At 41.6% G+C, this 23,659-nt stretch overlaps 1 protein-coding gene across 2 annotated transcripts in view; it reads left to right on the top strand.

Annotated features, from left to right (window-relative positions):
• Positions 1-17,973, top strand: part of LOC124114026 (E3 ubiquitin-protein ligase TRAF7-like) — a 173,285-nt gene extending 155,312 nt beyond the window's left edge. Inside the window, exons 20-21 of one of the 2 annotated variants that reach the window (XM_046474561.2) lie at positions 7,206-7,325; positions 16,261-17,973. In XM_046474561.2, coding sequence (XP_046330517.1) covers positions 7,206-7,325; positions 16,261-16,272 — 132 coding nt within the window. In that variant the 3' untranslated portion in view covers positions 16,273-17,973. Of the gene's footprint in view, positions 1-6,927; positions 7,184-7,205; positions 7,326-16,260 lie in introns of those variants that run through there. The other variant, XM_048386930.1, reaches the window with a different exon arrangement.
• Positions 17,974-23,659: the final 5,686 nt, after the last annotated feature.

The following is a 23,659-nucleotide window of genomic DNA, read 5'->3' as shown; positions in this document are numbered from 1 at the left end:
GAACAAAATCACAATTCTTTTTTTCACTTTTCTTGCCCTTTAACTGACTGCATGACCTTCGATGTTTCATGAAGTAATCTGAAACCATGTTTCATAATTTGACACGATCAAGACGTGTTATCACCGATTTGTAAACAGTGTATAAAGAACTATTAACACCTACTCCTATAGATTGACTATTTAAAGGAACACTGACTCAATGACTCGTAAAGATTGCCATGAAAAAATTCCTTTATCTATCCAGGCTTGTAAAGGTTGGATATTTAAATGAACACTTTATGACCGACTCATATATTTGGAACAATGTAGTACCAGACCAGTGGACAGAATGTTGTTTGTGAGTGACAAACAGAAAGCTGCTGAAGTTTGTTCTTTTCTTAATTATTCTTGATGTAGTTGATGCAGCCGGATGTTTTCAGGAAGTTGCACTGGTACTGTACAGGCAGGGGAGGAAAATTATGTTTACCCAAATAACACCCCATTATACTGAATTTGCACCATGTCAAAAGTTGGAGTGAGTGAGTGAGTGAGCGAGATAGTGAGTGAGTGAGCGAGATAGTGAGTGAGTGAGATAGTGAGTGAGTGAGATAGTGAGTGAGTGAGTGAGTGAGATAGTGAGTGAGTGAGAGAGATAGTGAGTGAGTGATTGAGTGAGAGAGATAGTGAGTGAGTGAGTGAGATAGTGAGTGAGTGAGAGATAGTGAGTGAGTGAGTGAGAGATAGTGAGTGAGTGAGATAGTGAGTGAGATAGTGAGTGAGTGAGTGAGTGAGTGAGAGAGATAGTGAGTGAGATAGTGAGTGAGTGAGAGAGATAGTGAGTGAGCGAGTGAGTGAGATAGTATGTGAGTGAGTGAGATAGTGAGTGAGATAGTGAGTGGACAAACTTTTCATCATTTTAACAATATTCCCACAGGAGCATCAGAAGTTTTACTGTTACATTTGACTCATTTCTTGGATTGAACAGATCTTTGAGGAGCAAGAGCTTGGATCAATAAGGCATCTCTATTTTATCAAGTTGGGATCTGGGAGATGGAATAAATAGTTCCTAATGAATGATCATTTTCTGTGTCGGAGGGGGAAAGAACGATTCCAAGAACTGAATCTGTCGGGTTGGCCTGGTTACTGCAGTTGTAAGCCGGAAGTGATATGCCGTCACAGCAGAAATTATATCAATTACGTGATGCACACACTGCTTGCATGTCAATTACGTGATATGGACACCACTTTCATGTCAATTCCATGATATGGACACCACTTTCATGTCAATTTGCCAACTTTAGCAGTCCGGTTCATTGCAATTAAGGAATTGATTTTGGACAGATCAGAGAGACAAGTATTGTCACAGTCGGTCACATATGTATATTTATATTGTCTTACATACCACTGAGAAATGATTGATGAATTGAATGAAAAGTTTGAAAGTGTGGATAGTTTGTGTGACTCATCAGCTTTTAATTTGATTTTTTTTAAATTTTGATAGATGTTTTATGTTGATAGCCTGTAAAAACTTGAGTTTGTCCCCGAGTGAAAGGATCTTTACTGCAGCAGTAATGACTATTCCTACAATTTAGACATTGCTCAGCATGCACGCTCTGACTGGTGAGATGCATCAGGTTGGCTCGGCTCAGGAGCCAGCTGTCTCGCAGATTAACGGCATTGATCTTGCTTGCCTTCAAAGATTCATCCTTTGGGCCTCCTTGCTGTTTTAAAGATTCTTGTGTTTAGAGATAAGCAATGTTCCGGCTTAACTATTTTAGGAGTAGAAAAAATCTCACTTTCTTAAGGTTTGGGGCTTGGGTTTAACAGTTCTGGAAAATTTCAAAATGACAAATATCATCTTTGCAGTTCAATTCAATAAATAATAGCAACCATGCTACCACTCAATGTGAAGTAAGCGTCACTACACATAACAATCACTTTGAAGATGTCAGTGTTATGTTTCTGTGGGGATAGGGTGTGCATCTTGAGGAATTACGGAGTTGAACTTTTGAACACCGAAAAGTTCTGTCGGAGTAAGCAAACTTTAATTATCCTTTGTAATAATCTCCTTGTTTCCAGGCAGTGACAGTTTGCGAGATGTAAATCTCATAATACAATTCAGTATAAAGGGAGGTACTGCTTGAACATCATTTTACACAAACATTAAACTAACACTATGACATATTTCATTCTTGAATCAGTATGACCCGGTACATGCCACTTGAAGAAGCTTGCTTTTCATGTAAATTATGTTCTAAAAGTTGACCAAGGTATCAGTTTAAGGTAGCTCAACCCCATGGTGGAGACTGGTTACACTCGGATTGTACCACTTGCTGAATGATAAGTAAAATCATTTTTGTGGGAGTTCTAGTTAGGTTTTGCAGTGTCATTTGCCTGTTAGAATTTGACAATAGATACATGCTTCTTAATGACTAAGGACAGCTTGAAAGTGATTCTGAAAACTATAGATTTAAGACTGCTCATAGTTATTTGAACTTCTGATTAAGTAATCCTCATGTGTTCTAAAATCTTTTTACAACATCTTTCTTTCACATTTCTTTTTGTATTTTTGCCTTTCTATTGACAGTATTGATCATGAAGGTTACAAAGCTTGTACTTACCATGCAAAGACACAATAATACACACGAGAACAATTAGTGACAGTTGAAGCGAAGATATCCTCATCATATCCGGAATTCCAACGGTCCTTTTCCTTCCTTTCCGGATATGTCAACCTGTCCGTCGTGTCCTGACCCTCGCTCTCCTTTCCGACCCTCCACAGAGCCCTTAAATACCCCCAGGAACACATGACCACAGACACGCTGTTTCAAGCCAGTTGAAGTGTTATCAGTGGTCAGGTATACGGTAGCGCCGTTCATTGATTGGCAATAGGGGGGGGGGGGGGAGGGTTCATTGCAGTGATCATCTCAGGTTTGATGTTACATGTATTAGTAGTTGTCAGGTACATAGTAGTTAGAAAGTCATGGATTGGCGGAGGTGGGCGGGTTTGTATTATTGATCATGTATTGCTGACTGTGGTTGGTATTGTGTGTTGTTAGTTATCAGGGAGACGGTAGATGAGGACTTTGATTGACAGGAGGAGGGGTGGTCATTGTCAGGACAAGTTCATGATGTCACGGAGATGTGTCATTAGTTGTCAAGTAATTAGCAGACTGGAGGGATTATCACCCATGGGTGTAGTTATTACATTTAATTTGATTGATTCAAGTTGTTTTGAAGCCAGGGTTGAAAAGTTTATGCCTGTTTACGCGAAATCCCCCATTTAAGGTGACACTGTATTCTGGTGTAGCAATTGTCACTTTATTTGTCACCATTAACCAAATGAAAAAACATACAAATTTATTTGATATTTTTTTTTTTTTAGATTTTTATTCAGTCTATACACAGGATACATATGCACTCGAAAAGCAATACAGCTTTATGAATACAGGTACTTCTCAAAAGGATATGGTACAGAGGAGGCCTAGGGCATAATCCACATCATGGTACAGATGAAGGCATATTTATGTATACAATTAAGAAGATGCGGTATTTATGGTACATCAAATTATGTTGCAAACATCAAGTGAATAAGTTATTTTGCAGTTTGAGTAAACAAAGCCCATTTTCTATTAAAGGCAGAGAAGTCGTTATTTCTACGTGCAATATGATATTCAACGTCATAGATACTTCTAATTTATTTGATATTTCATTGATTAAGATATGTGACAAGAATTATTTTCTTTGTCAGTTAATGCAATACTTCAAGCCCAAATCTTAAAAAAAAACTCCGGACTCTTAGACAGCAACATAGGGGCCCAAACACTAACATTTCAAAGAAAGATAAATAATCAAGTCAATAAAGTGATTGACATCATGAGCATCGATCTACATTATTGGGATATGATGACCTGCATCAACCAAGTCAGCGAGCATGATAACCCGATCCTGTTAGTCGCCTCTTACAACAAGCATTGGTTGCTGAAGACCTTCATGGGGGTCTTTCGAATGTAAGCAGTGTGACATATATTGATACTTTGAAGGACTTTGGCTTATAGTACCGGTATAATTATTGTCGCTTCTTGTAAAGGGTGTCTGCTTGACACAATGTCAAGACTGCATGGATATGTATTCACTACTAAACTGAATAGTATGGTAGGCATTTCTTAGTGGAAGCCTCGGTGGCTGAGTGGGTTAGATCACTGACTTTGTGTCCTGGCGATTACCTGATCACTCTGGAAGTTGGGATTCGAATCCCGGACAGGACTCTACCTAAAAAAAGTATGAGAACCTGGCTACATTACATTGTTTATTGGATTTTGTTGTTGTGTGATAAATGCCTTTGCTTCTATGTGTGACACAAACCTGACACTGATGTCCGTGAAAAGTGATCAGATATAAATTCATCTCTTCATCCATCAGAACAAGGGTCACTCAGATTTTACCCTCAGTTTCTGAGCGAGTATGGTTTTACGCCGCTTTTAGCAATATTCCAGCAATATCACGGTGGGGGACACCAGAAATGGGCTTCACACATTGTGTCCATGGGGGGAGTCGAACCCGGGTCTTCGGCGTGAAGAGCAAACACTTTAACCCCTAGGCTACCCCACCGCGCCCCAACCTCCCTTTGGGTTGTGCTTGCATTAGGTACATTACAGTAGTCAATGCAACAGGGCTGACCCTGGTAGACAGCCATTTTGCCTGTGTGTTTCTGATGATTACATTTTTTATACAATTTTTCAAACCAATAAGCTAGGATTTGAGGTTACCATGACAGATAGCTATTTGGATAGTTTTATAGGAAATTAATTTCTTATTTTCATCTTTTGCAAACGTGGAAAACAATAATAGATGTATACTTGGCTTTACAATGATGTCCTTGTTCCCGTGATTAATCCAATTTTAATCTGATTTGTCCAAGAACTGCAATACAGTGATAGACAGGAGACCGCGTGTGTGGCTTATCATGGCGACTGCCTCTGTGGTCTAGTGGTAGAGCGTCTGCTCGGAGAGTGGAAGGTCTGGGGTTCAATACCCGGCCACGTCATACCAAAAGACGTTAAAAGATGGTACTTGTTGTTACCCTGTCTGGCGCTCGGCATTAAGGGACTAAAACAAGGACTGGTCGGCTCGGAGTCAGTATACTGTGTCTGAGTGGGGTATTCATGTTAAACTGTGGCATGGTATCTCAGTAAGCTAGCACTATGAATCGGCATCTGAGTCCGGACTAGTACAAGCAGCCACACACATGTCGCTATATAAGTGCAATAATCTTGGACGCGACGTTATACCCAAATTCACCTCACCTCACCTGTCACTCCAGTTGACTGTAGGGGATAGTTAAAGGCATAGGACTATGATAGTGAAGCACATGTCGGTGATTGGTATATCTAGCATACAGTGCTTACCTGTTTGTTGTAGCTGACAAAGAATAATGGAGGATTGACATAAGTTAGTTATTTCCACAATGCCCTGATATTGAAGATGTAAAGACCAAGAATTACAGTCCTTCTGGTTGTACTGCCTCTGGTTCCAAATCAGGGATAAGCCCTTTTTTTTAATGTTGACTGAAAAATTGACAGTGAAGTTAATCTTTTGGAGAAAATTCCCTCTCTAAATCAAGAAACTAATTGCAGTGATCTTAGTTGTTCTCACAGCTTAACCTCACACAGGAAATCCTTCACTTTCTTAAAATATCAAACAAATTAGTTTGATAAGTAAGGAAAAGATTTATATGGATGAACAACTTCTTTATTACTATTAGGAGCGATGTTTCCGTGTAGGTTCTAACCCGCTTGAAGTCATGTTACAAATGTTGCTGACCGTGGCGAATGTGGTAGATATGGATTATTTATTGATTATCACAAGAGATGTATTAAATATTGGTTGAAATTGTTATCTTTACCCAGTTATAGATACCCTAAGCAATGTTATTTAATACTGAAATTTTTAGATGAAGTTAAATCGCAATACATGGGCAACTTGTGTCAAAAGATTATTATGCAGTTATGGATTTGGCCACGTGTGGATTTCGCAGGAAGTTGGTAATGAGACCCTCTTTATTAATGCATTTATTCAAACGCTAAAAGACTAACCAACAGGACGTAAATTATCAATGTATAAGGAATATAAGTCATTGCTAACAGTTGAAAAGTATCTCTGTGAAATCACAAGCCGTCATTATAGACGTATGTTTTGTTTGTTAAGAGTTGGCGAGTTGCCATTGATGGTAAATTTAGGTAGAAGATGCGGTATAGAGTACTGTAATAGGCAGTGCAGATTTTGTAATTTACAGGAAATTGAAGATGAGTTTCATTTTATGCTTGTCTGCCCATGTTACAAATATTTAAGAAATAAGTATTTACCTATTTATTACTCTTCCAATCCTACTTTATTTAAATATATTACACTATTATCTTGTAACCGCACTAGTATTGTAACTAATTGTGTTAAGTATATACTGGAAGCACTTGCAATCCGAAATACTGTCACTTAACACCCTCTGTCATCTGCCTCATACTGTATTTTTCAATGAGTATTTGTACGTGGGCCTATGGCCTTTATACTGAAATAAAGAATTAACCCGTTTTCAAGTAAGTGCAAGTGTTAGAACCTGGACCGAAATTATATATTTTCAGAGACTAAGCCTCAGACTACCTACCTTGTAAGGATTAGAGTTACTGCAAGTTGATTGGCTCCACCCATAGAAGAAAGTTTTGAAATGAGCTTGCATCTTCAATTTGTTCTCTTGGAAAATGGTGTGATCAGCTTGCAAACATTCCTTTCATGACAACTACTGTCTTTGTGTATTTTTTTCTCAACTGTCTTCTTGTCCATTTTCACTTGAGAAATATTTTTACTAACACATTTTTTAAACGTTTTACATACATCCAATCATAACAGGGAATCTGTAATTGTGTTGCATAGCATATATGTTCTGTGTTTCAGGTATGGAGTATGGAGAACATGATCTGTACTCAGACACTAGTCAGACACCAGGGCAGTGTGTATTGTCGTGTCACTTCTTGTGTTCTGTGTTTCAGGTATGGAGTATGGAGAACATGATCTGTACTCAGACACTAGTCAGACACCAGGGCAGTGTGTATTGTCGTGTCACTTCTTGTGTTCTGTGTTTCAGGCATGGAGTACATGATCTGTACTCAGACACTAGTCAGACACCAGGGCAGTGTGTATTGTCATGTCACTTCTTGTGTTCTGTGTTTCAGGTATGGAGTATGGAGAACATGATCTGTACTCAGACACTGGTCAGACACCAGGGCAGTGTGGCCTGTCTAGCCATCTCCAAGGGAAGGGTGTTCTCTGGGGCTGTAGACAGTCAAGTGAAGGTAAGCGACCAGAAATATTTGTCAGTGGTGTGTCAGTCATCTCAGCCAAATGTACATGATGCCAGTGGCCGTCACTCATTGTTGCTGTTCTTCACTTTTGTCTTTGGAAATGATAAAAGTGAAAGCTTTTTGTCAGAACATCAGTTGTGCCACAGACTGGGAGTCTGCTGGCCCAAACACCCTTTTCAGTAGATGGAGTCTTTACACATGGGCTGTCTTCAGCTATGCTTACTTCATCAAAAGAAGTCCTAGATTTTGGCTTCGGAATAGTGACCTGAAGTTGCTGTATGTGCATCGTTTTTGGCACTCCGTATGCTGTCACGACCTCTTTGATTCAGTTGATTCATGTCCAAAGATTATTAAAATTCTTTGGTTTTCTGTGGGTGAAATGATCCTTTAATCCAGAAAGTACTTGAAGGAGTAATGTTTCTTGTGAACTAGTCAGTTTCTAGTGGTGAGAATAGGTCCCCTGCCATCTGTGGTCAGTGGTGAGAATAGGTCCCCTGCCACCTGTGGTCATCAGGTCCCCTGCCACCTGTGATCATCAGTGGTGAGAATATGTCCCCTGCCACCTGTGATCATCAGCGGTGAGAATAGGTCCCCTGCCACCTGTGATCATCAGTGGTGAGAATAGGTCCCCTGCCATCTGTGGTCAGTGGTGAGAATAGGTCCCCTGCCACCTGTGGTTATCAGGTCCCCTGCCACCTGTGGTCATCAGTGGTGAGAATAGGTCCCCTGCCACCTGTGATCATCAGTGGTGAGAATATGTCCCCTGCCACCTGTGATCATCAGTGGTGAGAATAGGTCCCCTGCCATCTGTGGTCAGTGGTGAGAAAAGGTCCCCTGCCACCTGTGGTTATCATGTCCCCTGCCACCTGTGGTCATCAGTGGTGAGAATAGGTCCCCTGCCACCTGTGGTCATCAGTGGTGAGAATAGGTCCCCTGCCACCTGTGATCATCAGTGGTGAGAATAGGTCCCCTGCCACCTGTGATCATCAGTGGTGAGAATAGGTCCCCTGCCACCTGTGGTCATCAGTGGTGAGAATAGGTCCCCTGCCACCTGTGGTCATCAGTGGTGAGAATAGGTCCCCTGCCACCTGTGATCATCAGTGGTGAGAATAGGTCCCCTGCCACCTGTGATCATCAGTGGTGAGAATAGGTCCCCTGCCACCTGTGATCATCAGTGGTGAGAATAGGTCCCCTGCCACCTGTGATCATCAGTGGTGAGAATAGGTCCCCTGCCATCTGTGGTCATCAGTGGTAAGAATAGGTCCCCTGCCACCTGTGATCATCAGTGGTGAGAATAGGTCCCCTGCCACCTGTGATCATCAGTGGTGAGAATAGGTCCCCTGCCACCTGTGGTCATCAGCGGTGAGAATAGGTCCCCTGCCATCTGTGATCATCAGCGGTGAGAATAGGTCCCCTGCCACCTGTGATCATCAGCGGTGAGAATAGGTCCCCTGCCACCTGTGGTCATCAGTGATCATCAGCGGTGAGAATAGGTCCCCTGCCACCTGTGATCATCAGTGGTGAGAATAGGTCCCCTGCCACCTGTGGTCATCAGTGGTGAGAATAGGTCCCCTGCCACCTGTGGTCATCAGTGGTGAGAATAGGTCCCCTGCCACCTGTGGTCATCAGTGGTGAGAATAGGTCCCCTGCCACCTGTGATCATCAGCGGTGAGAATAGGTCCCCTGCCACCCGTGATCATCAGTGGTGAGAATAGGTCCCCTGCCACCTGTGATCATCAGCGGTGAGAATAGGTCCCCTGCCACCTGTGATCATCAGTGGTGAGAATAGGTCCCCTGCCACCTGTGATCATCAGTGGTGAGAATAGGTCCCCTGCCATCTGTGATCATCAGCGGTGAGAATAGGTCCCCTGCCACCTGTGATCATCAGTGGTGAGAATAGGTCCCCTGCCACCTGTGGTCATCAGTGGTGAGAATAGGTCCCCTGCCACCTGTGATCATCAGTGGTGAGAATAGGTCCCCTGCCATCTGTAGTCATCAGTGGTGAGAATAGGTCCCCTGCCACCTGTGGTCATCAGTGGTCAGTTAATGGATCTGGTGGTCAGTGAGTGAAAGATTGTTGCATACTCGACATCAGCATCTTGCAGCTGTTTGTGGTGAGCAGGCGGTCAGACTCGGTCACTTGGTTGACAGCGTGTCATTGTACACCAACAGCATGGGTCATTGCTCATAACCCATGAGACCAGTGAAGATCTGGGGTAAAATAGGTCTTCAGCAACCCATGTTTGCCGTAAAAAGGCGACTATGCTTGTCGTAAAAGGCGACTAACGGGATCGGGTGGTCAGGCTCGCTGACTTGGTTTATACATGTCATCGGTCCCAATTGCATGGATCGATGCTCATGATATTAATCACTGGATTGTCTGGTCCAGACTCGATTATTTTACAGACCGCCGTCATATAGCTGGAATATTGCTGAGTGCGGCATTAAACAACATACCAACCAACCAGCCATAACCCGTGTATTGTCTTGTCCAGATTTGATTATTTAGAGGCACACACACACACAAAAACACACACACACACACACACACACACACACAAGGAAGTGGACTTTTATTTACATTATCAATGTATATCAGACTACTTAGCAACTGACTGGACAAATGTTTGGTCTTTCCCATCCAGTTACTCCAGTGTTCGTTTCTCAAAACGTGTATATATGGTTGTAATTACTTTAGGCAGCAAACACATTCATCTTCGTGTGTTGATGAAGGTGTAGTTAGAACGTTTTGGCTGTTATGTAAGCCCGTCCAGGATCTGATTGCAACCCCAGCGTGGGTACAATGTGTGAAGCCTTTGCTTTGTGTCCCCAATAGTGCTGGGATGATACACTGATGCATTGTTGGATTGCGATATTTTACTTCCTGATACAAGTATCAATCACAGTTGCACACGAAGTAAAAAATATAGATTCATACCTTAAATGTATACTTTAATGGCTGTTACACCAAACACTAATTAGTAGTGAAAATTAGTAGTAAAAAGGTAAATATTTTCATCCATTTTGTCATACTTGACACTGGTGGCTATATTCATTAGTGTGCCAGGTATTTGACTATCCTGTTAATGAAAAAGAGAGAGAAAAGAAACTAGAAAAAAAAAAAAATTCACCTGATGAAGGAGTAAGCATATACTCTGAAAAGTTGTGTTACTCAAAATAAAGAAGTTGACATCCATAAATTCTCTTCCTCATGTGTATAAATTCTAAATGCTTTTCAAAGACCTTATACAGTCAAATATATTATACAAGAATTATATTGCACCTTACCAACAAGGAGGAGAAGTCAACCAAATCATGGATAGAGAGTGTGGGTTATGAAGAACCAGTAAATTAGTCAGAGAAGTTCAACACACAGTCTTTCCTGTCCTATACTGAGAACATCATTAAGAGGCTTATGTCACTGAACGCTTCCAACGCCAGCAATAGATTCAGCCTTCTTCTGAACAGCAAGAACGCTGACAAGTCCCATCCCGCCATCGACTAAGACTATCATGACACTATGAGTGTGCTGTCTCCCATGATGCAAGTGGAGATTGCAACATTCCAGGGCCTTGATGCTGTTAACAAGCACCAACAGTAGCTACATGGCTTGGTTTGCTGCCGGTATCAGACATGTCATCTACCCCATGGATCAGCATGCATGTCAACCCTTGGACCTTGGAGTCAACGTGAGCCCGAGACAGTTGGGTTTCATCCACAGCCCTTTAGACCATGTCCTCAAGATGCCAGAGGATCTCCAATCATCTCAAGTGCCCAGTTTCTTCTCACATAGCACAACCATCTCAAACAGCAGATTATTCCTATTACCGAATATTCGTGAGCTGCTATGGAAGAGAATGCTGTCACAGCCCAGCACAGCCCGACAGTTCTTCAACAGCAGACTGGACTCCATACTGGAAGAGATTTCCCCGTCTGCCACCCAGATGTTCCAGAACTCCACCATCGGATGCTTCAGGATGCAGAAACTCACTGCTGATTATGAAGTTCAGCGAGATCCTCACAAGGGAAGACAGGTGACATTGGGGCGTGACTCCTCACGTTCCCCAGCTGGGAAAGGTAGATCTTCATGATCCGAGGCCACCTTAATCAAGAGCCATCAGTACTTCACGCCACGAGGCAGAGGCAGAGGCATCCACAGAGGCGGATCCCTTTCGATGATTTGCGGTCAACGGGCAGAGGTTTCAGATCAACATTCTCCAAATCAGCATATCAATCGCTCCATGGCTTTTACTGAGATTAACACCCCTGACATTAGGTTTACCCATCTATAGTTAGTAAGACTACATCTCTACGTCAAGGACAATCAGGACAAATCCCAGATTAAGCAGAACACAGACCTCTACACAGACCTGGTGTGGGAGCCTAGCTGGTGTTAACCTAGTATACCTCTCATATTTCCTTCCCCACAACACGACCTCTACACAGACCTGGTGTGGGAGCCTAGGTGATGGTAACCTGGTATACCTCTCATATTTCCTCACCCTGCCATCCCTTTTCTTCTGGGAAGGTTGGGCTGATGATTCCACAACAACACAAGGAGACTTGGCCTTTGAGTTTTTTTCTACTGACGTCAGGTATGGGCAGATCGCTGGCTAACGTCTGGCTAGCACAAGGTGATATAAAGTTTCTACACATTGGTATGGAATGTAACATTGGACAGGCCACGGGAAGTGACGAGCAACATCCCAGAGGGAACATCAGAAATAATTCTAAGATTACTAAGTCTATCACATCAGGAATTAGTCCCTCCCACCTCCCCAATATATGATGAGGGCTTTTGGAGGAAAGAAGTGATGTTATTGTGCCTTGCACATGCGCAGCTGCATTAGTGCTAAGGATAGTGTTTACCTCACAACTATTAGATATGTTGGCAGTGAAGATGACAACTATTGAGTGACCCATGCTTGCCGTTAAATGTGACTAAGCATGTTGTAAGAGGCGACTAACAGGATCGGGTGGTCAGGCTCTCTGACTTGGTTGATGCATGTCATCGTATTCGAATTGCGTGGATGTCAATCACGGGATTGTCTGGTCGATTATTTTCAGACCAGCGTCATAAAGCTGGAATATTGCTTAGTGTGGCGTTAAACACCAAGCAGACAAACAATCAAAATACTAGTTTGAACAAACAAAACACAAGTCAACTCTACAAAGCCATATCATTAGGTATTACTATGGAGCATGAGTTGAAAAATTTGTAATTCCAGTGTTGGAATATTTACTGGCATTTGCAGCAGACTTGGGGCTGAATTGTGACCGTGGTCAAGTGGATGGGGTGGCTGCCCAGGATGTGGAAGGTCGGGGGTTGATGCCCAGGACTTAGCAAATTAGACATAGCAAAAACATTTTAAAAGATGGTACTTGTTGTTACCCTGCCTGGAGCTTGACATTAAGGGGATAAAAACCAGGGCTGACCAGCTCGGCGTCAGTATACTGTGTCTGAGTGATTATTCATGTCAAACTGCATCATGGTATCTCAGTGGGCTAGCACTATAAAAATGACATTTGTCCTGGCTTACAGAAGTACAAGCAGATTTTATATTGATGAATTTGTTACTTGTTTTCTTTTGTAAGATGTAAACACGAAGATGACATTTCTAAAACAACCCGTCCAAGCTGTATTAAGCTAAACCATGTTGTGTTGGACCATGTTCATTGTGACGGATGTTAATGTAGCATGTTATATTAATGTAGTCCTGTTTGTATCTTGTGTTGGACCATGTTCATCGTGACGGATGTTAATGTAGCATGTTATATTAATGTAGTCCTGTTTGTATCTTGTGTTGGACCATGTTCATCGTGACGGATGTTAATGTAGCATGTTATATTAATGTAGTCCTGTTTGTATGTTGTGTTGGACCATCTTCATCGTGACGGATGTTAATGTAGCATGATATATTAATGTAGTCCTGTTTGTATCTTGTGTTGGACCATCTTCATCGTGACGGATGTTAATGTAGCATGTTATATTAATGTAGTCCTGTTTGTATCTTGTGTTGGACCATCTTCATCGTGACGGATGTTAATGTAGCATGTTATATTAATGTAGTCCTGTTTGTATGTTGTGTTGGACCATGTTCATCGTGACGGATGTTAATGTAGCATGTTATATTAATGTAGTCCTGTTTGTATCTTGTGTTGGACCATGTTCATCGTGACGGATGTTAATGTAGCATGTTATATTAATGTAGTCCTGTTTGTATGTTGTGTTGGACCATCTTCATCGTGACGGATGTTAATGTAGCATGTTATATTAATTTGGTCCTGTTTGTATGTTGTGTTGGACCATCTTCATCGTGACGGATGTTAATGTAGCATGTTATATTAATGTAGTCCTGTTTGTATCTTGTGTTGGACCATGTTCATCGTGACGGATGTTAATGTAGCATGTTATATTAATGTGGTCCTGCTTGTATCTTGTTCAGCCTCGCTGGCATGTAAACAGTACTAGTGATTAGAAGGAGTGGTTACACTACAAGTATGGCAGTCCAATTAGGCCTTCCTGTGTGTCTTCCAAGGGTAATGTGGAAAGACCTGTTTATTTGGAAATTCCAGTGATTTGCTGATTGTTCGTGAAGATCCAATCACCATGGTACATTCTAAATTCTAATGCTTTGTCTAAGAAATCCTATTTTCATCTTGGTCAATTTCCTGTGAATTGTTTAGAGCATGAAAGCTGAAGTTATTTAAAAAATGCTATATCTCACACTTAATTGAATAAAGTTCCACAATGTTACATTCCCCAACACACACTAAAACCCTGTGAATTGGACATTTTAGTCTAACTTTAATGCATTTTGTCTATATGCAGCTCTCAAAATGGTAACAGGCTTTTAAACAAGTGCAATTATAAAATCAATCTTCATACCAGTGGCCTAAGTTGGTATCAGTATTTGTGTTCGTCTCCATAACTAGATAGCAAATGTGGATGGAGCCAAGTGTTTTTATTGCCTGCTGCAGAGGATGCTAGTCCCTGTCTGCGTGGGAGGGTGGTTACGATGTTAAAGATGACCCGTCTTTCATGAGGCCAGCATCCATTGGTACATTGCAAAGATTCACTTTGCTATTCTTAGAACAGGGGAGCAGTGAGTCTGTCTTTGGACTAATGTGAAGAGCTGTTACACAAAGTGGGTGAAACCTAGACATTACCTTCAAGACTATCACATTTGGCAAGTGCCTGGCGTCATTTTGGAATCTTTCATTCAAGCAAGCAAACATGTCTGTGCTAGCCACAAGCACTGCACTCTGTAGGGCTAGATTGGAGTTCCACGTGGGAGGCAGTCTGAGAGAATCAAATGGATAATACGGTTGTGGATAGAAAAAATTGGACCAAACTTTGGGGTTGAGATCAGCAGGTTTGATCTTGTGAAAAAAATTGAATCTATTGAATCGTTCTTATATGTTAGTGAGATTGCATGCAATTTTTACGAGAAAGAACCTGATATTCTGCCGTTGGTTAACCCTGTGTAATGTAAATAGAGTAAACAATGTTTATTGCTGCAGCCTGAGACTTTAGCCACTTGTCCAAAGCCCTAATCTAATAAAATTCTGTTTTGTCATGTAAGCTCAGCAAATAATAGCACGAACATCAAGTGAAAATGCATAGCACTTTGGTGAAACCCACACTCACAGACATCGTGCTGACAGACCTAAAAACATTATCAGGGCAAAGCTAGGATGTGAATCCACAATCCTAGGTTCCTGGCATGTCAAAGGGAGGCAAGTCTGTACAGCCAATTGAGCACCACAGGCTCCCCCGTATCAGCATCAAGACCAACTCATGGGTGTAATAGTTGATTATTATCATCAATGACTATGTGACATCTATCCTTCAGTAGCCCGTTGATAGATTTAGACAATAAAAATAAAAATAATAATAATAATAATAAATTTATATAGCGCCAATTTCCAGATTGGGTCTGCTCAAAGGCACTTTTGCATGAGTCTGGGGTCAAAGAGAAAGATGCAGTGGATGTAGTAGAATGAAAATATGTATACATATAACTACCACTGCTAGTTAATACTTCACTATTTTGTATGGTATTTAAAATGAATGCTTGGCTAAAATCAGGACTAACTCCAAGATGACCTTCCCTCGTCTCTTAAGTTGCATCCCGTAGGCACACAAGAATCCTATGATTGTGGGTAAGAATCCCAGATTTCCCCTGCTTATAATTCTTGGTTTGTCAGCACTGCTTGTGGGTCCCCCCAAAGTGGTGACCTACGTCACTGGGGACATTCCCCCCACATCAAGTCAACACACCGGGATGTAACTGAAATACTTGTCCCCTCCCTCACCCACCCTAGCAATCTACTGAACAGAGGATCTTGGCCGCGACGTTAAACCCCCTTTCACCACCTCACTGAACAGAGGATCTTGGCCGCGACGTAAAACCCCCTTTCACCACCTCCCTGAACGGAGGAAATGGAGCATGTGACATCAGATGGCATATAACCCGTGAAGATCCACGTTAGAATAGAATGGCCTTAAGCCAATTCAGCTTGCCGTAAGAGGTGACTAATGGGATTGGGTGGTCAGACTCGCTGACTTGGTCTATGCATGTCATCGTATTGCGTGGATCGATGCTGGATGATATCAATCACTGGATTGTCTGGTCCAGACTCCATTATTTACAGACCGCCGTCATATAGCTAGAATATTGCTGAGTGCGGCGTAAAACAACAAACAAACAATAAGGTGTCAAAAAAGTCATTGTCTCAGGTATTTTCTTATTCCTAGCTCTTCAGATGGAAGGACAGACAGACAGACAGACAGACAATTAATTCAGTAGCAGGCCACCTGCCCATAATTCATTAATATAGAATGATGAATCATGCCCTTTCACAAGGTAATCAACAGCACCAAATTGATGACTATGATGAAAGTGCCTGTTTTTGTTGACAGGTATGGCAGTAATCAGGCAAGTAATGACGACAGGTGTGCTCAGGTGGGACATGCACAACATGCCAATCAGCTGGCGCGACCACCATTGTTCAGCAGGACCAATCTGGAGGTACACCTGGAGAGCCTGACGAGGAGCCTGGGAAGCAACACGTACCCCTGACCGAGGCCAGGAGGATGCAGTGCTATTGCTTCTCATTGTGTGTGAAAGAGAGTGTATGTCTTGTGGAGTTTATCTAGTTTTGCATGTTATGTTCTGATAGGTTCAGGTGTGAGGTAGTAGTGCATGGGGAGTGTGGGGTATAGCAATCGCTCCATTTTGTTATTACAAGGCCATCAACAGATTACTGTTTCTCACCATGGTGTGGTTTATTTGAGACATGCTTTGTGAACTCTTTTTCAGGCTGGTTATAATGTTTGTTTTTGTCTGGTGACAAACTTGGATTTATTATTCGTATCAATAGTTTTTGGATTTAATTAGTTTAATTATACCACCATGGACACCAACAAGAATTAGTGTCCTGCCCTGAGGGAAATCAGGATTGGACTGACTTACTGCTGATTGAACAAATCTACACATTTCACTCACTCACTCACTCTCTCTCTCACACACCCGGCTGCTGTCACTCTCTCTCTCTCACACACCCGGCTGCTGTCACTCTCTGCTGTTTTATGAAACCTGTTTTCGGCATCATCACTATGTTCTTGCAATATTGCTGACGTGACAAAATCTTTACTCACCCCCTCTCCTGTGTCAAGCTATCATTGTACTATTTTACCATTGCTGAGAGAGTTTCTGGTTTGCAAGGGGCCCATTCAACAGAGCAATCTTAGCCATCATGAGTCTTTTGGGATGGGAGTTACGTTCATCATAGCGCTAAGATAGCTGTATGGACAGGGCCTTCTTGCTGTAATATGATCTTCATGATTAGCCATACACATCCCCATGGTGGGGTTGGTCCCCAGTAACCAAGTTCTGGTCCAATCTGATTGTCATATTGGGGACTTGTTTGATTGTGGGGGTGGTCGGGTAGCCTAGTGGGTAGAGTGTTCGCTCGTCATGCCAAAGCTGGGTTCGATTCCCGACATGGGTACAAGGTATGGTGACACTCCCCCCCCTGTGATATTGCTGGAATATTGGTAAAAGCGGCGTAAGATCAAACTTGCTCACTAACTGTTTGATTGCATGTCATCCTACCCCAATGTCACAGAATGTGGCTCATGATATCAATCAGTGGTTGTATCTGATCCTGACTGGATTCTTCACAAGTTCCCATGACATAGCTGGAATAGAGCTGACTGGGGCATTGAACAAACAAACATTCATGTTTTTAAATGATGATAATCAAAGAGATATCTCCCACCTCAGTTTGAATGGTAAACAAGCTATAGTTTTATAGTGGCCTTATGTCAAAATGCTTAACGGTTACTAGTTGTGAGAGAAGTGGGATTGATGTGCTGGATATTAGAACTGTAAGTGGTTGAATGGTTCGGATCAACAGGGTAAAGAAACTGGCCACGAAGACACTAAGAAGTATTGTGTTATGTAGCCCCAACCATCGTGTTACTTGTCATGTGGAAAGCTTTGTTTGAGAATTTGTTCTACCTCCTTAAGGTACATAACTGGTGACAATTTTTGTTGTTGGTTATTTATTAATTTTTAACAACAGGAATGTGTCCAAAATTGATATTTGCCATTGGGTGAGCAGTATAATGCATTTTAAACAAAAATGGGACAGATTTTCAATCCGAAATCCTTTGCTGTTCCCTTGTGTATTGAATGATCGAGACTGAGTGATGTCTGAAGCTGTTTCATGACACACCGGAGAGATACACTTCCACCTTCACTGTATATACTGCCACCGTGCATCCTTGTCTATCACTGTAAAAAAGTTCTTGTACATACTTATCAGCTCATTCACCTTACAATCATAATACACTGGATGTCACTGCTCAGGCGTTGTCAGGGCATCAGAACAGATGCTGTGAAGGGCACGCTACTAGAGTCAGGGCATCAGAACAGATGCTATGAAGGGCACGCTACTAGAGTCAGGGCATCAGAACAGATGCTATGAAGGGCACGCTACTAGAGTCAGGGCATCAGAACAGATGCTATGAAGGGCACGCTACTAGAGTCAGGGCATCAGATCAGATGCTATGACGGGCACGCTACTAGAGTCAGGGCATCAGAACAGATGCTATGAAGGGCACGCTACTAGAGTCAGGGCATCAGAACAGATGCTATGAAGGGCACGCTACTAGAGTCAGGGCATCAGAACAGATGCTATGAAGGGCACGCTACTAGAGTCAGGGCATCAGAACAGATGCTATGAAGGGCACGCTACTAGAGTCAGGGCATCAGAACAGATGCTATGAAGGGCACGCTACTAGAGTCAGGGCATCAGAACAGATGCTATGAAGGGCACGCTACTAGAGTCAGGGCATCAGAACAGATGCTATGAAGGGCACGCTACTAGAGTCAGGGCATCAGAACAGATGCTATGACGGGCACACTACTAGAGTCAGGGCATCAGAACAGATGCTATGAAGGGCATACTACTAGAGTCAGGGCATCAGAACAGATGCTATGACGGGCACGCTACTAGAGTCAGGGCATCAGAACAGATGCTATGACGGGCACGCTACTAGAGTCAGGGCATCAGAACTGATGCTATGACGGGCACGCTACTAGAGTCAGGGCATCAGAACAGATGCTATGAAGGGCATACTACTAGAGTCAGGGCATCAGAACAGATGCTATGACGGGCACGCTACTAGAATCTGCCGCACAGTGAATGTGAGCCGCCCAAATTCAGAAATACAGACACCAACAGAACTCTGAATTGATTCTCGTTTTGTTCAAATTAACCACAAAAATCAATAGTGGTTTGTAACTAGGAAATTGTCTATAATGAATAAGTGTTGTCAAACTGGATATATTTTTGTATTGTTCGAAAGAAGAATATTTAAAATAGTAAAGCTAGAAAAAGATTCATTTTAGTACATGTTAATGTACATTTGTGTCTTATGCAAAAGAAATTGTCTGACGTCTCTCATGAGGCCAGGTTGGTGTCTATTTCATTTCAGAATTATTTGGCAATATGCCAAGACGCATCAGATACAACAAATCATCCAGAGTGTTATCTTGGTATATTTGAATTTTATTTCTTCTGAAGAATTCTTGAAAATGTAAAAATAAATATATTTATTTTCAATCTGTTTCTGCTAAATTTAGAGTACCCAGTAGTCTTGTCCCCTCCCAGCCATTACAAAATAAAATAAATTTTGACTGCCTTTCCGAAAATTGTCTTTGCTACTAATTCACATAGCTTCCATGTCATAGGATATCCATGTTCACATACTAACAACTGTCAATTGGAATAGAATAACTGTTTTGGTATGGATTTGAGGACTTCTCCAATACACATATTGATTCCTCAGACAGATTTAATAGGGTATGCGTGGTACTCAAGTTTTGACAGGGATACTGAGGTACTTGATACTAAATACATCACTATCAAACATTGAGTAGTATACTACCTCCCCTGCATTGTACATAGCACTGTTATCTTCCAGTCAACATGTCATGTGATCTTAACTTGTTACATTTTGTAGTATGGAACTGCATTTTAAACATATTTCTTGAATTATTGTATTATCATGTACAATTTATGTGATTTTTATCAACGACATTTTACAATAATGCTGTTTTCTCATTTTTCACATTTCAGCTTTTAGTATAAATCTGTATATGTGATGGAACCTATACAAACGGCTTGAGCCTACCGCTCTCCATCTTCCTGAGGCAAGGGAGTATACTGACTTTAAAAGTCTGGTTTCCACCCTTGCCGAACTAGGCTGGAATTCCTGGCCTCGATCACAGCGCCACCTGTGGCTATTACAAGTTATGTCCCTTCCATGCCTTTCCTATGGACCAATCAGATTCCACCTCTCGTATCACTTGCATTTGCTTCAAACAAAATGTCAAGACAATCTGATTGATACTCAAGATCTATATTGTGATAAAATGAGTCTTACATTGCGAAATGCATCAAATCACATGAGCCCCTTGATTAAAAACATGAAAAGATTTAGAAAATATCTGTTGACAACGAGTTGGCGCTGCACATGCTTTACAAATCCTGCAATCGACCGAAATCTGCATGACAGTTTACGAACTGGATTTCGATTTCGTTGCGTGATTGTGATTGGGCTATGCATAGACTCGTTAGTCCAGCCAAATTGTAACTCCATAATACCAGCCTAGTTCGGCAAGGGTGGAAACAGGACTTTTAAAGTCAGTTAACTCCCTTGCCTCGGGAAGATGACCACTCTCTTTTATTCTGAACACATGTACAGTTAGGACAGTTGGTCGATTTACACAGCTCTACGACATACAACGTCCTACAACATACTATTGTTATGTCAATATGGCAAATATACACTTGAGTCTGTTTCTACACTTAAATTGATGACAAGTTTCATGAATACAGATAAGCAGTCCTGGCAATAATTATTGCCTAAGTTTCTGATGATGTGGCTTATGGAAGTACCTATGATGTGTAGGGTAGTTGATACGAATGACCTGTCTGTTACAGTAAGTCAACTCTAACCAGGGGCACCGTGGCCCACTCGTCTGAGGCGCCGCAATTCGCTGTGCAGAGTTGTGTCCCTTGGGCACACAAGAAACCTATGATTGTGGCTTCGAATCCCGGTTTGCCTAGATTATGTTTCTAGGTTTGTCAGCGACCTAACCGTGCTCATGGGTTTCACCGAAGTGGTAAACGTCTGAGACCTGCATCACTTCAGGCTTTCCTCCCACATTAAGCTGACACGCCGTGATATAACTGGAATACTGTTAAAAGCGGCGTTAAACCCAACTCACTCACTCACTCAGCTGTAACCAAAAGGGGAAAAGGATGACAATGGTGTTCAGATTGATTCAGACTCAGATTGTTCTCATGCCGTGCTGAGGATTCATAGATTTTGAACAACCAAATCACATGTCGAACATCCAAAACCTCTGGAGAATTGTTTTCACTTTTGAATGATATTTATTTATACTGAATATTTTTAAGATTAGCACAACTTATTCAAATACAAATACATTATTAAACAAGAGCTTTGATAATGTTATGAATGCATGCCTATTTGGAGATGTTGATATTCTGAAGTCAGTCAAAATATTAATAGGTAATTTGACACAATTAAACTCTCCAGTTGACACACATTAGAAAGTTTGTATCAGAATATTTGACGCAAGTTGTTCATAGATATTAAAAAATCAAAATTAGTTGATATTTATAATATGAAATGTTATTTTCCTATATATAATAAAATTTTACAGCAGTTTTAGCAATGTCTGTAGGACTATTTCCCGTACCAAAGACTAGTACAGGATTGGCATATCGAGAAATGTGAAGTGGTTTTTTTTCACATGACGATAATGCACTTCCATATGATAATACTTCCTGATTTCGATATCCATCGTATTACATGTGATATGACTTCATAATACTTGTTTCATAAAGATGGCTCGCAACTGTTGACACAATGTGTTTAATAACACAATTTGCATGTCTGGTTATCATTATTATGATTTTTTGCCATATTACAAATGTTTACATTGTAATATGTTGTTAGCCAAGGCTGTGCCTTGATAAGAAACATAGTCTCTACCACAGATTAACAATAACACTTGATTGAATGCATGGAAGGCCCATTCACAAGGAAGGTGCTGTTGATAGTTTTGATAAACCTTGTTAATCCAGGACCCGCCTGACTGAAATTCCGCTTGACCGTTCTCTCAATTTCAAACCATCTCCCTGGTCTAATGGATAGAGTATCTGCCCCCAGTGTCACTGGTTCGATTACCTGGTGCAAAAGATGTTACAAGATGCCCCATGCTCCATAAATCAGCTTTTAAAAACACACCTGATTCATTCATATTACTGTAGCTATAAGAGCTTCAGATAACTTTTTGAGCAATTGAGTTTTTACTTGTAGATTTCTGTTTTAATTGGGTTAGTTTTCATAGGGTAACCAATATTTTTTCACTCATCTATTCATTATGAGATTTTTAAAAAATGGAACAATTTTTTAGATGTATATCATGGTGCTAAATATAGGCTTGACTGGGAAGTAAGCTAGCTTGTAATTGTGTTTCGGAAATTAGCTCTGCTGTATGCATGCTGAAAAAGCTTCATTGGATATTTACACGTGCAGTTTTTATTTCATTTAATGCATGCGTGGGGGTATTTTAGTCAAATATGCAACTTATCTGTAGCTCTGAGTTAATCTGTCATACCATGACAGATTGCCTATAGTCATGTGAAATAATCGGGTGTTCTTCTACTTCTTTTGAGTGGTATATATTGGATTAACAAGGTTTCATTGTATATCTGGCACCTCGCATGTTTGGAGCTGTGCGAGCGTATACTCTCAAGCCAGGGTCTCGTGGCAGTCTGTTTTCTTGCAGTGATACTGATGACTTTACCTCTACCTGTTACTCTGCTGACAATATGTGATTGTTGTATCTCTCTCCTGCTGACCATGGCTTTCAATAAACATTGTTACATTCTTACAGCTGCCTTTGTATTTTGTGTGCTGATTAAACACACATATTCACATTCATATTTACCCTCATATCCCAATTGCGTGGATCGAATAGGCCTTAAGGCAATTCGGCTTGCCGTAAGAGGTGACTAATGGGATTGGGTGGTCAGACTCGCTGACTTGGTTGATGCATGTCATCGTATTGCGTGGATCGATGCTGGATGATGTCAATCACTGGATTGTCTGGTCCCAACTCGATTATTTTCAGACAGCCGTCATATAGCTGGAATATTGCTAAGTGTAACAAACCAAACCGTCTAAATAGTTTGATGTTTCAAGGTGTCCCTTTTGGTCCATCCAAAATGAGGATACCACTGTTACAACCTTGTGCAATACAAGGCCGGTCTCGAGCACTTGGCTTGTTGTGGCATCACACTATTATAAGGTGTGGTTACAATGTGTAGCATGACAATGGGGAGCCTAGGGGTTAAAGCCTTGGTTTTTCATGCTGAAGGTCCTGGTGTGATGGAACTTGGGAACAAATGTGTGAAACCCTAATCTACCATACACAACATTTACATTACAAGGCATGAAACATCGCTCGCTCGCTCACTCACTCACTCACTCACTCACTCACTCACTCACCACTCACTGAATCACTCACTCGCCGCTCGCTCACTCACTCACTCACATTCACTCACCACTCACTCACTCACTCACCCACCCACCTTGTAGGCCCGTGATCTCCACAGTAAGACCAAGTGTAAAAGGCAAGCGCTGTGACATTTACCCATGCAACATTCTAACTTACATGCGCAGGTCACAGAGTATGCCCCATGGCCGGCCC

The sequence above is a fragment of the Haliotis rufescens genome, unplaced genomic scaffold (assembly GCF_023055435.1).
Source record: "Haliotis rufescens isolate VD_foot unplaced genomic scaffold, xgHalRufe1.0.p SCAF_62, whole genome shotgun sequence".
Lineage (NCBI taxonomy): Eukaryota > Metazoa > Mollusca > Gastropoda > Lepetellida > Haliotidae > Haliotis > Haliotis rufescens.
The sequence above is the reverse complement of the archived record's forward strand: the minus strand, read 5'-3'. Positions and strand labels throughout refer to the sequence as shown.